This window comes from Struthio camelus, chromosome 2 (assembly GCF_040807025.1).
Source record: "Struthio camelus isolate bStrCam1 chromosome 2, bStrCam1.hap1, whole genome shotgun sequence".
In the NCBI taxonomy this organism is placed as follows: Eukaryota; Metazoa; Chordata; class Aves; order Struthioniformes; family Struthionidae; genus Struthio; species Struthio camelus.
Window position 1 is genome coordinate 110558937 of NC_090943.1, and position 19820 is coordinate 110578756.

The window sequence follows — 19820 nt, forward strand, 5'->3', positions numbered from 1 at the left end:
AGTATACTGCTTTCTGGCATTAGAACTACAGCATGAGTTCCCTGCTTAGCTAAGTCACTCTCCTGACATATCCGCTTGTTTTCGCAAGTATTAGAACTATTATCACTTCTTGCGCTTGAAGGATGCTATCCTTGGAGACCTGCCAACTTCGGTGAACTCCTTTGCTGACTCCCACGGGAGGAGCTACTACTAGTAGCCTGGTCCACGTGCTAGTTTCCCGACTAAGCCAAAGTTCGTTTCCTAAGGTCCAGAGTCTGTACTCCACTGCAGCCTTTCTCACTTCCCTCAGGACCATGAACTCCACTATTTGAAAGTCATTACCAACAAGGATGTTATCGATCATCACATCCCCAGCGAGTTCCTATATATCTGTCAACAGTAGATCCAGCTGTGCATCACCACTGGTTGGACCATCAAACACAAGAAATTACTCCTGACACTGTGCAGAAATCCCTTTCACATCTAGCCATGTTGACCTTCCAGCAGCTGTCAGGGAGGCTGCAGCCCCCCCTGAGTACCAGCCTCTGCAATTCAGAGACTTCCTTGACTTTTTAAAAGACTTTATTTGCTTCCTTATCTGGTAGTCTGTAACAAACTCCCATCACAATGTTACTCTTACTGGCCTCTCCTCTGACGCCGAGCCATAAGCTCTTCATCAGACTGTCACCCATCTGTCAGAGGAGCTCCACAGACCTGAGGGAAACCTCTCCTCACCTGCTTTTCCCTGCTTGTCTTTCCTCCAGAGCTTGCATTTGTCCTTTGCAGCCCTCCAGCTGTTCAAGTCGGGCTACCATATCTTAGTTATTCCAACAACATTGTAGTTTTATGACCGGACAGAGTTTTAGTTCTTCCTGCTTGTTTCCCAAGATGCACGCATTTGTGTACCAACTTTTCAGAGGCAAAGGTGTCCCTTTGCCTTGTTTTTATCATTCCTGAAGTCTCTCTTGTTCCCACCACCCTGAGGTCTCCACCCTGACTGCTACTTGTTCACTTTATTGTCATCTCCCACGCCCACCATCCCTAGTTTAAAGCTCTCGTCATCAGACTGGTCAGCTTGTTGGACTGAGGAAACAGCATGTGGGCCCCCACGACCTCAACCCTCACTCCAGAGCCATGCCGTCACTCTTGACATGCCCCTGGTCTCCCCAGCAGTATCACTGAAGCCCACATGGATGAGCAGCAGGGGACAGCAGCCCAAGTCAGCAATCCCTCTGCAACACCCTGGATCCAAGCCCCCAGCAAGTAACAAGCCCCTCTAGAAAGCAAACAGGGAACATGGAGATTTCTGTCTCCACAGAAGGGAGACAGTTGCTGGCTGCCCCTCCTGCTGTGCTTCCAGGCTCTCGTTTCCCTACCATCTCTGTGAAGGTCCTGCCAATCTTTCTTTGCCTTCCCGGGGGCCATGCAATTCTGCTCACCTTCTCCTGCAGCTCTGCAATGGGGCAACACAGTGCCTCTAGCGGGGCACACCGCCCACCAGCACGGACACTGCCTACCAGCCCAGACTTGGGGGTCCCCCGTGCCTGGCTGTACCACTGGGCACTGCTGCTGCCCTGTCACCCCTGAAGCAGCAAACGCTGCAACTGCCTGACAAGGCCCTCTTGCCACTGCCACCCCCCACCAGGGTCCTGGCCCCCTGCTGAGGTCCTGGCCCACCTTGGGCCCAGAGCACTGGAGAAAGCGCTCACAGCTGGAGAAAGAAAAAAGTTGTGATCATCTGTAAAAAATGCCAAAAAGATGATTCAGAGAACCACAGCAGAGTCAGCCTCACTTTGGTTCATGGGAAAATCATAGCGCAAGCCCTGCCACAATACACTTTTCGACACATGAAGGAGAAGGTAATTAGAAAGGAGTCAGCATGTATTTATCAACAGTAAATCATGCCTGATCAACCTGATTGCCTTTGTATTAAAATACCAGGATCTGAAATGAAAGGAGAGCAGTGAGCATAATTTTTCTTGATTTTCAACACTAGCTCCCACAATACTCTTGTACCCAAGTTAGGACATTATAGTTTAAATGTGTGGAAAACTAAAGGAGTAAAAAAGAATAGATAATTGGGATCAGAGGGTTATGATTGGTGAGTAATACTCTTATGTGGAATCCGGTAGATTGTACTGGAGATCAATATCTAGTGGAGTACCACAGGTGTCTGTCCTGGGAGTAGTCCTGTTTAACATCTTTATCACTGACCTGGAGAAGGGAACTAAGTGCGCTTTCAGGTTTTAAGAGGACATCAAACTGGGGGGAACAGTCGATGCACTTGAGGGCAGGGCTACCATCCAATGGCATAGCTAGGTAGGCTCGAGGAAGGGACTGACAAGAATCTTGTGAATTTCGGCAATGACAAAGTCCGGTACACCAGAAGGAAGACTGCCATGTTACAACAGAGGCTGAGAACCGACAGGCTGGGAAGCAGCTCTGCTGGAAAGGCCCTGGGGTCCTGGGTGGGCAGTAAACTGAATGTGGGCCCACATGCAACAAAGGCAGCCAACAGCATCTCAGGCTGTATTCACAGAAACAAAGCCAGTAGACTAACAGAAGGGATTATTCCCCTTTCCTCAGCACTTGTTAGACCACATCCAGAATATGGCACTCAGTTCTGGGCCTCCAGCAAAAGACAGACAGGGACAAACTGGAGCAAGTTCAGCAGAAGGTCACCAAATGGTTAGGGGTTGGAGCACTTGCCCTGTGGGGAAAGGCTGAGGGACTGGGGCTTGTTCAGCCTGGGACAGCTTCAGGGGCACCTAACAGCAGCCCCCCAGCAGGAAGTAACAAGGATGTTACTGAGGAGACAAAGCCAGACCCTTCACAATGGTGCAAGCTGGTAGGATGGCAGACAACAGACGTGGGTTGGAACACAAGAGGTTTTGACTGGATATATGAAAAAACCTTTTCACCATTAGAAGAGTCAACAGTGGAACAGGTTGCTCAGAGAGCCTGTGCAGTTTCCATCCTCGGAGATTTTCAAGACCTGACCAGATAAAAACCCTGAACAACCAGATCTAGCCTCGAAGCTGACCCTGCTTTGAGCAGGAGATTGGACTAGAGACCTCCTGAGATATCTTCCAACCTGAGTTATCCTAAGATCCTGTAGAAAATACCATTTTCAAACAAACTTGGGTACATAGTGGCTTTATCATTTTCGTGAACCCTAGATAAGAATTTATTCTTAGTTACACAGAAGAATGTCATATGTTAATGATGTATTGCCAGCCTACCTGTTGCAGACTTTTCAGCTTGGATTGTCTTAGTTTTTCATATTTCCATTTCCAAAGAGATAAATCATTTTCCATCTTTTCTACCTCTTTTTCCAGAAACACATTCATTCTGAAAAAAATATTTTAACAATTAGCATCTTCTTGCAGATAACAACAAATAAATTATTTTAATTTCCTTTTCATATCTTCAATTCTGTTTTGTTGCTTTTGTCATCTGTATATTTTTTAACTAAAAGCCTACATGATATAATCATCCCAAGATATTTACCAAAAATAAAAATAAAGAGAACAAAGAAATCTAGTAGCATAGAATAAGCCTAAAATGTGGGGCTAAAATGAAGAAAATTTCAAAATGGACTTCAGTCAGTTACTGATTTAGGTAGCCTACATGGAGGGAACAGCAGAGATTCTCAGAGAAAAAGCACCGTATCACTTTTATCTGGGCACACGCAAAGGATTATTCTGATCATACACATATGAGAAACTATACACAGTATATAGACAGTACGGAACAGAAATCAAGTAAGATCTACTGTAGAAGCGAGAAAAATGTTAAATGTGTGTATATTCCCTTACCATTTCAAAAATAATTACTTCTCAAAAAAAAATGCTAGAAATGTTTTAGAAAAGTGGACTATTAAGCATAGAAGTACTACCTCTTCACTGAAGTGACAACTTCAGGTGTTTGTCTCTGGAATGTCATAGCAACAGAAAGTCCACTACTACATTCAGGAATGTATTTAGGGTATAGAATTCATGAAGAATGAGCCATGATTCCTTAAGGAGAGGAACTGTATTACTGAAACAATGAACTTGGATTGTGACTTTTGCCTCTCTTCAAAACAATGAAAACATTTTCAGCCATTCGAGAAAGAATGAAAGAAATACCAAGCAAAGGAGGCACAATGAATGTTCTTGTCTTTGAGACCAATTAAAAAATCATTTCTGTGTTCACAGCAGACAATATCAGACAAATTCCAAAGGTGAGAATGAACTTCTCATAATTTATGCTCCTAATGTCATGATTTCATTTCCTATTTGTTTAATGGGTATGCACCATTTTGCAATCAAGTAGCAAAACAGAACTGCAACCATAATTATAAATTATATATAAATTATATATAAATTAAAAATTACTTTTTCTTTATAATTACAAATAAAAGTTTTCAAATAATAGTTCTAACATTTGTATGAAATCAGATCATAGTGTCAAATATTTCATTGACTATAAAAATCAATAAAGGAATAAAGCATATAAAATCAGGACCCTGAAGAAATCTAAAATCTTAAAATCCGTAAAACTATGGAAATATGATTATGCTGGGACACTACAATTTTACGTTTTATATAAATTCTGTGAAACTGGAGGGGTGAAGAGATAGTATACTAGAAAAGATAAAAATATCAAAGCAGTTGAAAACAGAAGTCTAACACTGGCAGTAAACTCAATTGTATGCTATAGATGTTAGGCTAGCAGAATTTGTCAGCCTTTTGACAAAGGGTATTATTGCCAGGTTGACTAAAATTACATTCTGAGGATATTTGTTTTAAAATCCACAACAACGTTAACTTTAAGGAATTAAACCAAAGGGTATTCATGTGACTTGTCTCTGGGGCGTGCCTCAGCAGCATAAGACAGGCTTGTGCAGAGATATTAGAGTGGTAAGTGCTCTTACTGGCTCAATTCCTGGAAGCAACATTAGTTACACTAATGAAGCAATCCACTTGAGAGAAATATCTTGTTACCTCTTCTTTTACAGTTAAATCGAATGCTCTTGAATTAAGGATTTTCTTTCTGCATTCATATAGCACATAGCAGAGCTTATCTCAGTAAACACCTATGGTTCTCATAAGGTTGCAGTAATAAAATAAACACCATCACTGACAAAGCAAAGTGGAGCCACATGACTTCTGTCATATGTAAAGAACCTAAGATGTACCTTGCAAGTGAACAGTTTTTCTTCTAAAATTAATGAGATTTTTTGGAGGAAAGGCTTCATGACTTTATTGGGAAATCAGAAGAATTAATAAGAAAGACACTTAATAGAATGGAAAGTGAAAACATAAAAGATAATACTTTACACAGTTTACTTAAGTAGGTGTACTGAACACAATTTTAAGACATGATCTAATTTAAAAAGGAAAAGCGGATTGTTCAGTATGTGGTGCTTACTTAGAAGATACTACTTTTATTTTGTGTTATAGTAGAACGTATACATCTTAAATGAAATTAGGTCCCTCTGATGCTACTAAATGCAAGAAGCCATCCTGACTGCATAAAGCCTGTTGTCTAAATGAAAAAAAAAAGACAAAGAATGGGAAAAGGAACATAGCAGAGATCAGTGAAGCAGCTTACTAATATGCATGCAAAGGATCAAGATTAGAGCATTTCTAATAGGTCTTCTGACCATTTATTTTAACTCCCTGTTATCTAGTTAAATCTACCCATCCAGCTGTAAGCAATTCCTCTTGGATATCATCAGCTACCACTGTGGTTGATGGGCTTTTGATTTTGAAAGGCTTGTAAGTTCAAAGTGGAAGACATTAAAATCTTGAAACCTTGAAACCTTGAAATATTTAAATGAGAGCAGTGATCCAAAAGGTGATTAAAGGTAGCTATTTTAGGAAAATAATTTATTAAAGCACTGAGTAGCTCACTAGATCTTTAATTCCTATTCATGTCAATGGAACCTCAAATGTGTACTTGATACAAGACATATGTATCTAGTAGAGCATTTGTGTGTGTGATTTTACATTGTGAGCCCAATCAAGAGGTTCTTAAAAAGTCAAAACACAGACTTTGTGGACTTTTTTTTCCTAAGGTTCCTCTCTTTTTATGTGTAGCAAATTCTGTTCCCTGGCTTAAGATGTACTGGCATTACTGAAGATAAATCAAAACAGAACGTAAAAAGCGTAGATCCTGTCACAGTGAGGAAGCATAATGGAGAGACTAGTCAAGTTACTAGGGGCATGTCCAAACCCTGCCTCTGCATGAGCTAGCTTGAGTCCGGAAAGATTGTAACCACAGTTCTGCAGTACTCCGCGTAAACCAGTAAACTCTTGGGAGAGATCCTGAGCTGAATAAGCAAGTTCATACTGACTGTCAAGGTAACCTTTGGCCTAGGGGTTCAAGCTGTCTGTAATCCAAGCTTACTTTTGATGTAGTGCAGCTGTATGTCCTTGGCTCAAGTTTACTGAGAAAATCGCTAAGTTGTGAGAAAGAAGCTATGAGAAAGTACGTAGGCTAGAGTCTTGCAAGATAAGAAAAGGAAAAATGCAAACAGAGGTGAGATCGTTGTGATAGTAATTATTAGCAGCTCAAGGATACAGGAGCAAAAATACTGACATGAACAAATATAAAACCCTCAGGGAAAAACTGAGAATTGGAAGATGGCAACTCAGCAGAATCAGGGCTCAGCCCACTCCCATGAGCAAAGGAGACCAACCCTTTCAGAGCCAGCAAAGACTCATAGGGTGTCTCAGGGCAAAGGTGACTGTGTTAATGCTTATCTTACTACCATTATTCCTAGCTGTCTATGATGTGCACTGCCAAAAAGAATTGTTTCATACTCTTTAAGTTGTGCAAATTTTGCTTACAGAATATTTTCTCTTTGTGCACAGGAAATATTGCCCCAATGAAGTGACCTGAAGAGGGAGTTGTTACACTGAGGCCCATTTTTATGTGAAAATCAGTGCTCTCTGTGGATTTGCTGCCTGAGGTTGACACTGCCATATGTTGCATATTGTGGGAATGCCCTAGTTGTTATACATCTCAGTAAAGTTGCTACCCTATACCATGATGAAGAACAGACAGTATGTATCTAAGGATAAGTACCATAATGCATTCTACTCTGGTTGGAACGTTACGTGAGGCATCAGTCTCTAACTCACATGAGCTATTTTGACAAGCTTGAAAATTAAGCATTCTGGGATTTTTCTTTCTACAAAAACCTAAATTTTTAGTACATTAGAACATATTTCGGTTATCTGCTGCAATATAATTCAAATATAGAGTTATTGCATATTTTCTATAGCTATATAATCCATATAACACAATACAGTAAACACAAGCTAGGAACTTAAAGTTCCTTGTTATCGTTGAGGGTTTTTTTTTTTTTTCCTTCAGACTTTCACTACGTACAGGACAATTGTGAAAAAAATTGATAGAAAAAATGCTTTATCATAGCCTACCATTACTTTGTGAAATAAAAAACTATCGTATGTATTTGCAATAGAAGAAATATTTTCTGCCTTTTAAATTTCTGAGTAATTACATCTGGTTTTGAAGTCACTGCCACACAGTGTCTGAAGTCTCCTACTACTTCATACACTACATAATGCCTGTTGCCTTGCAAAGTCTTTTTGGTGTGATTCAATCTTGATCTATACTGATCACCTACAGGAAACATCAAAGAATTCCTACCCATACAGAGACTAACATCCTATTATATCACATGTAATCATCATGACTCCTTTTAGGTCACCATACATACATTTCCTACTTTTATGAGTTAAATTTGATTGATATTGCACAATAAGTGTGTTATTCCAGCTCTGTTATCCTCTCTGACATAAACCTTACTACAGATTACTAGGTTAATATTTTTAACATTTTGCAGCTGCATTCATTCATTCATTGTCATTCAAAAATGCCCTTCAGCATCCTGCAGCTATACTCCTTACCAGCTAAGCCTTCTCAAGACTCCACGAAATTTAATATTATGCGCAAGGCACTCCAATAACTGAATATACCAAAGATCAGATACCTTCACACTGATATCAGATTGCTAGCAAGTATCGTTTGTTAATTAGTTGTACATTCTTAACTGTTCTATATGGAGTGCTTTTTAGTAAATAATAAAACATACCAAGGAAATAAAAACTCATGTATGCATTATTGTGAAATCCTCATAATGCTGAACTTTCCCTACAAATTACTTAAACAAAGCCTTGTTAATGGCAAATAAAAACAAAATCTAGGAGAACACATGAGCTGTAAATGCAAACCATATCAGACATCTGTTTTAGAAAGTGCCTTTAAAATCTTTATTTTTAATAGTGATTTCTCCAGGGAGGATGTATTTTGCACTTACTCTCTTTCGTTCTGTAAGATTTTTTGCAGCTCAGCCAAATGCAAATGCAAGACAGAAACATGTATGAAATCATTTTCCGATGTCTTAGCTATATCGTCCAGCCTTTTTTTAGGTTCTTCCAAATAAATCGTGGAAACTCCTTTGGGAAAAGAATCAGGAGGCTTTGGAGTAATTTTTTTATTTTGATTGCTTCTTAAAGCTTCTTTGACTACCTCTGCATCCTGAGAAAACAGAAAAACATGATATCTGAGCATAAAAGCATAAATGAAGAAGAAAAGTCTGTATGTAACTTCTGCAAGGCCTGCCATGGACCTTCCAAATATTTAAATTACATGGCGGGGGGGGGAGGGGGGGAGTTGGGAAGGAGATACTAAGTAATCTTGTGTACTTGCACAGGATACAGGTAGAATGCTATCTGTACTGTTACTGACTGCAAAAAGGTCATTTAATTTGAAGTGATCACTTTCGTTTGTCACATGCCACACTCCAGAAAGAATGGCCCATATCCTAAATATCTCCAATGTATCCTTGATAAACAAATAGATTCCAGTCACCATTTGGCTAGATAGATCGTTGAAATTAACCAAAACAAGAGTGCAATTTATACGTACAAATAGTATATTGACAAAGTTCTAGATAAAAACTGTTACAAAAATCCTCCAAAAGCTCTCAGCATCTAATCTAAATCATGTTGAAACTACCAATGGACTTAAATAGTTTTGTATAATGACCAAAGTTATCCGCATAACAAAACAACCTGAGTTTTAGAAACTAAAAGCAATAAGTGTCTATTTTGAGGATATAGAAGTTTTGCATACAAAAAAAAAAAAAAAGAAGATACAAAAGAAAATAGAAAAAAAACTTGAAATAAAATACACCTTTAGTATTAGGAAGACTGAACATCCCCTATAAACAATAGTTTCCTGTAGAAATGTTTTTTTATCACTGCTGAGTAATTATTTTAGTCTAAAAATTAATCTCATTTTAGCGCATTACCAATAGTAGTATCACACCAGAAAATAATACAATCTGATGAAAAGGTAAAACTGTTTTATACTCATATACAAAATTTCAGTTTTCTAGTAGTACTTTCTAGTAGCAGAAAGGGAAACCAGATATATTAAAATATATTTTGCATCATTTCCTTCTGTGGCCCATTTATCTATGTGCTTGACTTTACATACGGAGTTTGGCTTTGAACTAAAAAATATAATAAATCTTTGAAGGATTGTAGCCTATGAGAAAAAGGCAAGGCTTTAATGGATTCATTGATGGTAAAATTTCCTACTTTTTATTTTTAAATAAGCCAGGTTTCATCTTTAGACATTTCTGAGCATTTATATTTTACCTTTTCATCTCAATGCCTTTGAAATAGAATTGTAAAATAATAATTAGTAAACTATCACATCATTATTTTAAATTTATTTTTAAAGAGAATACTTTTAAAAACAATGCTAGATATGATGCTTTTCTTTTTTTTCCTGACTATAGTGTAAAAAAGATATTTTTATTTCTTATATTTTTCCAAAGACATTTTTTGCCAAATTTACTCTCAAATGCTAGTACTACCTTTCCCTCTCCCCCCACAAAATTCACAGGAATATAGTGTAATTTATGTGCACTACAGAGCCAGCGAAAATTCTGAACATAATACATTCAGATTCAAGGTCCTGGCAATATTCAGCTGAACTCAAACTGATAATTTTCTGAATTTCTAGTGATTGCTTTCTGTCAGACAAATAGCAAAATAGTTTTTGGATTATGTTATTTATGATGTACACAATACATGCCAAGACACAGAATTCAAAGTGGTAAAACACGAGCACCTAGTTCCATTTTGACAAAGATAATTGTGTTTTGTGTAGAACTTAGAACTACATTAAGCATGTCCATACTTCATTTTTTACTTTTCTAAAACAACTTAATTGCTTTCCTTGCCAAATAAAAATCTTGCTACTTTGCAGAAGAATTTGCCTCACCCCTCCTCTCATTTCAGAAACTGCACTGAGGGAAAATTAAAGGATTTTTTTAGATGTCAAGAATCTATGCTGCATTTCTGGAGATACAAAAGTACACAAGATACGGAGAATTCAGATTATAGTGGTAGTCTGTTATGTTAAAATATGAAAGATAATAACACTGTCAGAATAATACTGTAAATCTTTGGAGATAATGGTCTGCCTCTGTTACTTAAACTTTTAGCCACAGTTGAGGGGTATGAATTGTTTTCTCTGTTTCTCTATATTAGAAGCATTAGGGGAAAAAGCATTCTTTGCTATGAACTGGATCTTGTAGTATTTTGGTCAAAATTCTTGAAAAATTCCATTCTAAATACATATCCATAATCTGCTTCTCCATGAACTAAAGAAGTCCTTATCCTTTACCTTCTTTGTGTCTTCTGTCACTGGAATTTCATTGGTTTTGCTCATATCTTCCACAGGTTCTTGTTCCAGAGATATTAACTGGTTTAGGTCTTCTTTTATATACAGCTTTTCTGAACAACTGGATTCTTTTTCCCAAGAAATGATGTTTTTAAAATTCTCCTTCTCACTCACTAAATCTTTGTTTATCTTTTTCAGCATACTCAGCTCTTTCACAACAATCTCTAATTTGATTCTCAGTTGTCTTGCTTCCTCTAGAGCTTTATTTCTTTCTGCTCTAACTTTGCTCCATTTCTCCCTCCAGTTAGCAGTGCAATCTGACCACCAGCGCATGGTCTTCTCCATTTGGGCAGCTCTAGCTTTGACTTCTTCCAGTTCCTTAGTTCTTATCGCTTCATAAATTTCCCAGTTGCTGCTGTTATTTATATACACATATGGATAATTAGATGAATATGGGTAGAAACTTTGAGATGAGAGTTTTGAATTACACAAATTGGTAGCTGGTTGGCTACCTCCAGCTAATTCATAATGTTGTCTTGGTTGGGCCCTAAAAACCTGTGACTCTTCAGTTAGTTTCTGAGCACAGCTGAGATTCATCTTTTGATTCTTAATCTAATTTCACTCCTAAAAAAGACAAAGACAATTCATTCAGTTTCTCTCAGTTAAATTGTGTTATATAAATAACCTCAAATAGCGCTTTATTATACTGTTATAATAATGGTATAGTATTATTAATAATTCTATTAATTGTTTTGGAATTACGCTTCATCAACAAGAAATAGCTATTAAGATCTATTTTATGCAATACACAAGCATAAATAGACATGCTTATTTATTGACTAGGAATTATTAGCAAAGGAAATGTCATCAAACATACAAAGCTCTCTCAAAGTTCTTTGAGTTTAGAGAAATTAGGTAAGACATTTCTTTCTTCAAGACAAGACTGACTTGAATTAATGTATGTTTTAAAAGTCTAGTAGAAGGAAAGTATTTATTTAGAATCACAGTCACAGATTCCCTTATCTTCTTTCCCAAATTATGGAGTTCCATACTAGATAAAACTTACCTTATAATTTACCTACATAAGCAAGAAAAATAACAGCTGGCCTTCAGATTTTGCATATATTTCACAAGAAAAATCAAGCATTTTTATAAGGGACTTTATTTAGCCGTCTACATTCCAGAAACAATCCAGGAGCTGTATTCCCGAGTTATTCTCAAAAGGCTAGCACTATACTGTTACACTGTATTGCTCACATCATGATCTGGCTGTGCTAGTAAATCTTGTGGCATTCTTTTTTATTGTTTATCCACTGCCACTCATTTGCCCACAGGAAAAAAAGCAACTCATAAATTGCTTTCCCATCCCAATACTGAGAAAATGGAGATATGGACAGGCTGCACAGATTAACTACTTATGTCTTTTTTTTTTCCCTTTGGTATGTTAGAAAAAACTGTAAATCTTGCTATACCAGCAGAAGACTAAGTGGTTTAAAGTAAATATAATTGCTCCAATATACCAATATCCAGATTTTAAAATAATATGCTTATATTTTATAGTGATTAGTGTTAACACCTGCGTTTGAAATGTAGAAGGCCAATACAATAACTAAAATACTGGAGAGTAATTTTAGCATTATGATTCAGTCCTGTTTTATTTACTGATGGCTGAATAGAAGTTTTTGCAATTTCTGGCTCCCAATCAGATACAGCAAACATTTTCCCCAGCTGTTTCCAACTTTTCAGTGCTTTCCTGGACATTTATTTGCTATTCATTTCAGGCTTCTGGAGAACTCTGTAGCCCAGTACAGCTATGAGAAAAGGAAAAGGACAGACGTGGCCTCTAACTCCTTTGTTTATTGCTGTCTAGTGTAGCGCACCACCAGCCCCAACAACACATGCACACAGCTGCTGCCAAAGCTTGGTCAAGGTTGAGGCTTTTTCTAGTTGCCTGACCTACTCTCAGAACTTTCATTTGAATAAAAACCATCCAAAACACAGAAGTATTCCTAACCATTATTTTGAATAAGGCCAATTTTGGTTTGCGGTAATACCTTTGTTTCCTAAAGCTTTAATAACAACAATAATAATAAAAATCAGTAAAATTTATATGTGGTGCAATAGTTGCAATGGTGCAATACTTTTAAGTAGTACAACTTTGTCATATAATTTTTGCTTATTTCCAGGACACAGTAGACAATAGACAGAGAAATTCATTACTTTCTTTATAAGCAGTAAGCTTTTTTCATGAATTTTTCTAGCTGCTTTGTACAATCACTGGGAGAAGATGGACCCTTGGAAAGTATACAGTTTACAAATTCTTAGAAATCTGTAAAGTTGGAGAAAAAAAAAAAAAGGATGGAAGTAATTTGCTTGGGCTGCAACTTCAGAAGACCTAAGAAGAGAAAAAAAAAAAAACTTCATGTAACACAAGAGCCTTCTGCTGTGGTTTTGTTACTGATTTAAGCTAATCTAACCACAAGGTGCTGTCGGAGTGGTCTCCCCTGGCATTAAACCTTTCCCTGCCCATCTTGCCCCAGTTGTGTTAGTTCTAGTAGTCTTGAAGCACTGCTAATTACATCAAACTTGCTAACCCAACTTAAAGCTGGCAATATTTCTAGTAGCATTGTACGATTCTCCTAGTTTTCAAACTGAGTACAGTTTTACGATTGGCTAAAGTTTGTCTGCACTTTTCATCCTGGATAGCTGCTCCTAACTCTGCACTTGATCTTCCAAAAAAAAAAAAAAAAGTCCAAAGAAATGACTCTTCCTCCACAAAATACTAGTGTTGACCTAGTCCAAGGTGGTAAGGAATAGAAAACAGCTGCATGTCTTAACAACCCTATGCATTTTTCTGAAAATCTAAGCAAAACTGTTACGAGAAATCCCCCTTGCAAGAGCAAGAACTATGTCTTGCAATTTTTTCTTAAAAGACATAGATCTCCATATAATTCATTTCAGTGTCTCCGTGTCCCATGAGAAAAGCATAAAATATTATGATTTTTTTTTTGCGTAAATGAAAAGATATGCTGAATCCTGGTACTTCTACAGAGTCATTTCCACCATATGACACACGTTACATTTTCAGTGATCGCAGCTGCAGCTTTCAAAGGGTAAATTCTGCACAATTTTGAATTCTGAAATGAAATCTTTACTAAAATTATACTTTAAAATAATACCTTGGAGAGTTGAATAATTTGATTTACTAAATTAAATTGTGAAAAGATTTACTATGAACTGGAATGAATTTAAAATTTATTTACAAAGTTTATATTTTTAGTTCTGTAATTGAGTGGGTAAGATACTTTTATTCTCTCTGTAGTTTCTTAATAAATTAAAAGTAGACTAATTTCTACAGTGGATTCAGTTGATTACATTTATATTTATGGTGCTGACCCTCATATGGTGCTGTACTCCTGTTCCTTTTTATCCTTCTTGAAAATATTATTTTATATTAAAAATGTGATTATACTTCTCATATCTAAAAAAAATTAAAAGGACTAAAGATTATGCAGTTCAGTACCACAGACAACAGAAAAGGTAAAATTTTAAGCCAGACATTATACTCAAAGTATCTTAAATAGCTGCATCTTCAGCTTTCAGCATGATTAACTTCCTAGCTTTATTGAAGCCTGGACTCTATCCAAAAGATAGAGTCCATTGATCTCAGTGGAAGTAAGGCTTTTCTGCTTTACCCAGTTGCTGTACATTCATGACCAATGTAACCAAGCAAAAATCTACATTGCTACTGAAAAGACCGCCCCTCCTTTTCCACACATGCATCTACACGTTCTTTACTGGTTATTTTTTCCTCTTAGTATAACTACTGAAGTAACTAGATTCTACAGATACATTGTTCTCCACCAAACATTTTTCAGCTTGATCAGTGTCCTCACCTGCTTCACTAGTGGCTGCATGAAATCAAATTTTTCCATAAAACATGATGTGGAAATATAAGATGAGAAGAAAGCAGGACTGTTCCTTTTGGCAGCATCATCAAATTGTATTCAATTTATACAGTTTGTAGAATTACGTAAGCAATATCCAAGGTTAATGTAATTACAGAATAGTAGATAATTCAAGAGTAAATATGAAAAAGAAATCTATACGTACAATACAGACTACCTTTAAAAACAAGTCTTTGATTTTGTTAGAATATCATAAGAAACTGAAATAGAAGAGCATATATTTAAGTGATGAGTAGAATAGATTTCCCCCCTTTGGAGAAAAGGCATGGGAAGGATTGACTTTTCAGCTAAAGTGAGTTTTTTGCTGAAAACTTCCTTTCTTGGTAAACCACTGTGGTGTATAGATATTTCTCACAAGCATTTTCATTTAATCAGAAGATAACAGCTTCCTGGGAGTGTTAAAGGACAAGGCCAATAGCATCAAGGGTAAATATTCCTATGCTGCAAGTTTAATATCTATGCTACGTAGAGCAACTTTGACAGAAGTGACAACAAGAGCTCTATTTCAATTGTGAACAATGAAGATTTTTGCTTGAATCTATTTTAAGAGTAATAGACTAAAATACTACTCCTAATAAGAAATAAATGTTTAAAATGCAAAAAAAGTTATTTGTCTGTTTGCTGATTATTACAAAGGTGCCTCAAACTGTGCATCTCACTTGCTTTATTTTCCTTTACGTTCTGACTAAATCAGAACACCATCACCTATTCCAGAGTAAATTCCTGTAAGAAAGGATCTCCTTTCTTATTCTAATCTCCTTCTGTGGCTTACTAAATTTTAGTCACTACCGTTAACGTAGTCATCCTTTACATTTTCTCCTGGGAATTTAGCTTTACATGGACTGCCCCAACTTCATGACTCCCCAAGGACGATAAAGATACTTTTTGACCGATGGTTTACATTCATCTGATCTTTCATGTACTTAAAAAGATTTCACTAACTAAATAAGAACTAAAAAAATTAGTTGAAGATAGTTGTGATTCCATGGTTGTTACTGAATCCTTGATTATTCCTATGGCTGTGGTGATGCTTTCAAATATTTTCTCTTCTCTGCTGTATGATTTTTTCATGGACAAATAGTTCACACTGAAACATTACCTATCTATACTGAATTTTGGTGATATTATATAGATGAGAGTTTTCAATCTGTGGTCCATAGATTTCTGCGGAATCATGAGTAATTTCTAAGGCACATGTAAAAGATAACTGAAAGAAGAAAGTTAACTTAAATTTGTTGCACATGTGGACCTCTAAACATTGCAAATTTCATATGGTTCTGGAATTTGATTAAAAAAACCAGATACATCTAGTTGGAAAGTTGCTAGTTTGAGTTAGCAGCAACAGACTGACTAGAAAAGCATGGAGCTCAGTGAGCATAATTTACTTAGTAAGAGAAACACTAAAATAATTGGATAGAAAGGTAAGAAGATAAGGCTGGGAAGCAGATGAAAACAGGACTTTCTCTCCAGTGAAACCTTTCCTCCTCCATGCTGATATTTCCGCCTCTTTAGCAAAAGGGCCAGCAACTTGAGAATAATATTTCAAAACCCTTTTACTAATTACATGATTCAGAAAGTCCTTAGTTACATGTCCCTCAGTTATAAAGGCCTCAGCCAAACATTTTTTAGAGGAATTCTATATCATTGCAGAAAATGTCCATTTCAGATGAAGTCAGTTAATTTTCTTTTGTCTAATCTATAACTGCAATAGGACAAAATGAACCATTACAAATGTACATATACCTTTGTAAGTACTACTGGAAAGCCAGAACTTTCCTTGACACTGCTGCAGCTGCTAAAAAAGGGAATTAAAAGGAATAGTTACTTTCACTCACTCCAGGAGGTGGAAAAGCATGTGAACAATTTAAATCTATGAAAAATTCATGTCCAAAGCGAATAAATAGTTCTATGAGTAAATATATTTTTTGAATATATTTTTGAAAATTCAGGTATGGTTTGGAAATGTTATCTTCAGGGATTTTGAATGGTTTGGTTTAATACATTAAATTTCAATAATTAGAAATTATTTTATGACTGTTGAAGTCCTAAACCTTTAAAGAATCTCACATATTTGGGACATTAATGACAGTGGAATAAACAGATTCAGCAGCATATATATTTAGATGCTTTGCATTTTTTTGGTCTATGCTATAAAAAAAAATCAGTTCCAGTCACAGGATTCCCAGTAATTTGTGCAATGTAAATATTGCTGAACACAGTGCTGCACCAGTGTAATATGGGAATAAACAAATCTGAATTCATTAAGGATTAAATAGGTTTAATATTTATAATTTCCTCTAATTACAATATATGGATCTCTAGACCTGACAAAGTTTATCTTCATCTTATAATTAATCCCAAAGATGTGGACATATGCAGATTATTATTTATTTGCACAAGATAGACCTGACCATGCTCTCCATTAACAAGTTGAGAAAATTGTTGTTTTAGAACTGAAATGAAAAGATGGTTTCAAGACTTTTGAAAAGCACAGCCAAAGAGTGTATCTTTGCTTTTTACACAGCTATAAAGCATCACAATATCCAACCATATGGTATATTTTTTAAACTGCTTGGATACAACATAAACATTATATTCCCTACATGTATCATAACTAAGAATCAGCCAAAAAAGTCCTGAAATTAAAAAATGCAGATCATTTGCTTCTGTCATAAGTTATAAGATCATCTTTTTTCTGTTTACACTTCTTGAGCCACGTTTCATGTCAAAATATCAATACAAATCTTATTTATATTAAAAATACCATTATATTTATTTCTCATGTCTGTTAACCAAAAACACTTATGCAGTGAAAACCATAAAAATAATTTTGCATCTAACTTCACAGAGAAGTGTATTTTGTTTTTTTTTTGTTTTTGGGTTTTTTTTGAGTATTTTTAGTGCATTAAGAAGTCTGTAAAATGGCTGAAAGAAACAGATTTTTCTTATTGTTTCAGTTTCTTAAGTATATCTTAAGGATCTAATGAAACCACAGATACAATTCACTAACATCCTGACACACAAAATAAAAATCATGTAAACCTCATCTTCCTTCTATTACCTAGCCACAATGTGAGCTTTTGAAATGTAGGAAACATAACGTTTCTCACGCTTAAGTTTAAAATTCTTTCCAAAAGGGATCAGGCTCCAAGCTCAGACCTTTTATCATACAAATAAACAAAAAAGATAAAACTGTAGGGAAATAAACCCAAAACAGTTAGATTGCCTGGGGAGAAAGGGTAAAGACAGCAAAGTCTTATGCATTTCCTATGGATATGGCCAAATAAGAAGTTTTGGGAAAACTGAATATCATTATTTTCCTCATTATTTCCTTGTAGTACAAACACCTTCACAAACACACACACAGACACACACATACAGACACACACATACAGAAAAAATAAAACAGAAACCAACCCCCCTCACATACACAAACGCATGCTTATGAGCTGATCATCACTGGATGATGGGAGGGAATAATATGATGGAGAGAGAGAAGGCAAAGAAAAGACCCAAGCTGCAGTTTGACATTTTGTTGAAAATTCAGTTTGTCAAGTAGTTTAATAAGTCCAAATGCTCAAATGCAGAAAGTAACTTCAGTAAAATGGATTTTCTGTGGACTTAATTGCATTTTGCTAGGATCTAAAGAGCTCTGGGAGACTATGTGTTTCTGAAGTGCCTCAAGAAGTGCACTATTACCATAGCAGTCCACGTACAGCTAATTTCCCAGGGGGAATGTAAAGGATGAGTACATTAACAGTAGTGACTAAAATTTAGTAAGCCACAGAAGGAGATTAGAATAAGAAAGGAGATCCTTTCTTACTGGAATTTACTCTGGAATAGGTGATGGTGTTCTGATTTAGTCAGAACGTAAAGGAAAATAAAGCAAGTGAGGTGCACTATGCTGAAAGAAGCATTTTGTATTACAAAACTATATTAAACACATTGCTGCCTGCTATTCCAGTATTCATGATAAGAAATAACAATTCTCTGACTCACATTTTAGGCTCAAACCTGTGCCAACTGCTAAATGACCAAAAAACATCACAACATCTCATTTCTTTAAGTTACATATTTTGCTACGTATTAAGCTACATGTTTTGACAGTCCTAATAGCACAAAATTTAACCTACTACAGCTTAGCAATGTCACTGAGAAAGCATCAGACTCATGTCTCATTTTCATCAACAGTTCTTCTCCTCGCAATAATTTTCTGTTGCAGCTATACAGTCATTAACTGAGTTCTCTTCCACCAGGATTTTGACTCATTTTTGTCAAAATAGCAATTTTCACCAAAATCAAGACAACACCAAAATCATGTTAATTTCCACCAAATTTGGCATTTTTTTCTTAGCATGGTTAAGTTATTTCATTCAGACTCCTAACACACCATAAACTATAAATATTAAAATTTATCTTGCTACTCAATTTGTCTACCATGTTGTGACATTAAGATGAGCATATAGTCCTAAACATACTTAAATTTTATTCTCGAGGAGGCTTGAGGTTTAAATTCCAGATCAAAACAAAAACACAGGTATTCCACTTTCCTTACAATGGAAATTCATTTTTTTGACCAGACCTATTCCCGAGCCACAAAGAAGTAAGGAAATTTCCCCAACTGTAGGCCTTAGCAAATAAAACCTACTGTAATTGTAAACTAACCTGAATGCAAAACCGCTTTGCAACTTAACTTTCAAGAGTCACTAAGTGAGTACAAGCAATGCTGAAGAAAAATAAAAAACAAAGTCAAATAATCGCACTATTTTCCAAAAAACTAGGCATGACAAAAAAAGAGTTTTTTGTTTAAACATTTGGAAAGCATTTGGAATTAAGTAAAAGTCAGTATGATCAATTCTTCAAGGATAATTTTAAATATTTAAATTAAATATTTCTTTTCTTGCTGAAACAGCAAGAATTGCTGAAATAATATTTGGAAGACAAAAATACAGTAAAAGAAAAGAATAAAAGACATTCACCTAATTATTACACTGTTTTTCAGAAACAGTCGAATACCATTTTACAGTTCATAGACCCCCAAAAGAGAAATTGCTTAGACAAAAAATGAATTGTGAATTGTAAATGGCCTCCACTCAGCTCCCAAAGCCGTTTAATAGTAGATTACAGAGGAGTTTTCAGAGGAAAACTAGAATATGG

General features: G+C 36.0%; 1 protein-coding gene across 6 annotated transcripts in view; it reads right to left on the reverse strand.

The window, feature by feature from the left end:
* CCDC102B (coiled-coil domain containing 102B) overlaps window positions 1-19820 on the reverse strand; it is a 193919-nt gene that overhangs the window by 160903 nt on the left and 13196 nt on the right. For 5 of the 6 annotated variants that reach the window (XR_693821.2, XM_009673246.2, XM_009673228.2 and 2 more), the window contains exons 2-4: window positions 10699-11319; window positions 8315-8535; window positions 3222-3330 (exon numbers count right to left, since the gene is read on the reverse strand). Coding sequence is in view for 5 of the 6 variants with exons in the window: in XM_009673246.2 (XP_009671541.2) it covers window positions 3222-3330; window positions 8315-8535; window positions 10699-11292 (924 nt within the window). In the remaining variant the exon portion in view is untranslated. Of the gene's footprint in view, window positions 1-3221; window positions 3331-8314; window positions 8536-10698; window positions 11320-14591; window positions 14670-19820 lie in introns of those variants that run through there. The other variant, XM_009673238.2, reaches the window with a different exon arrangement.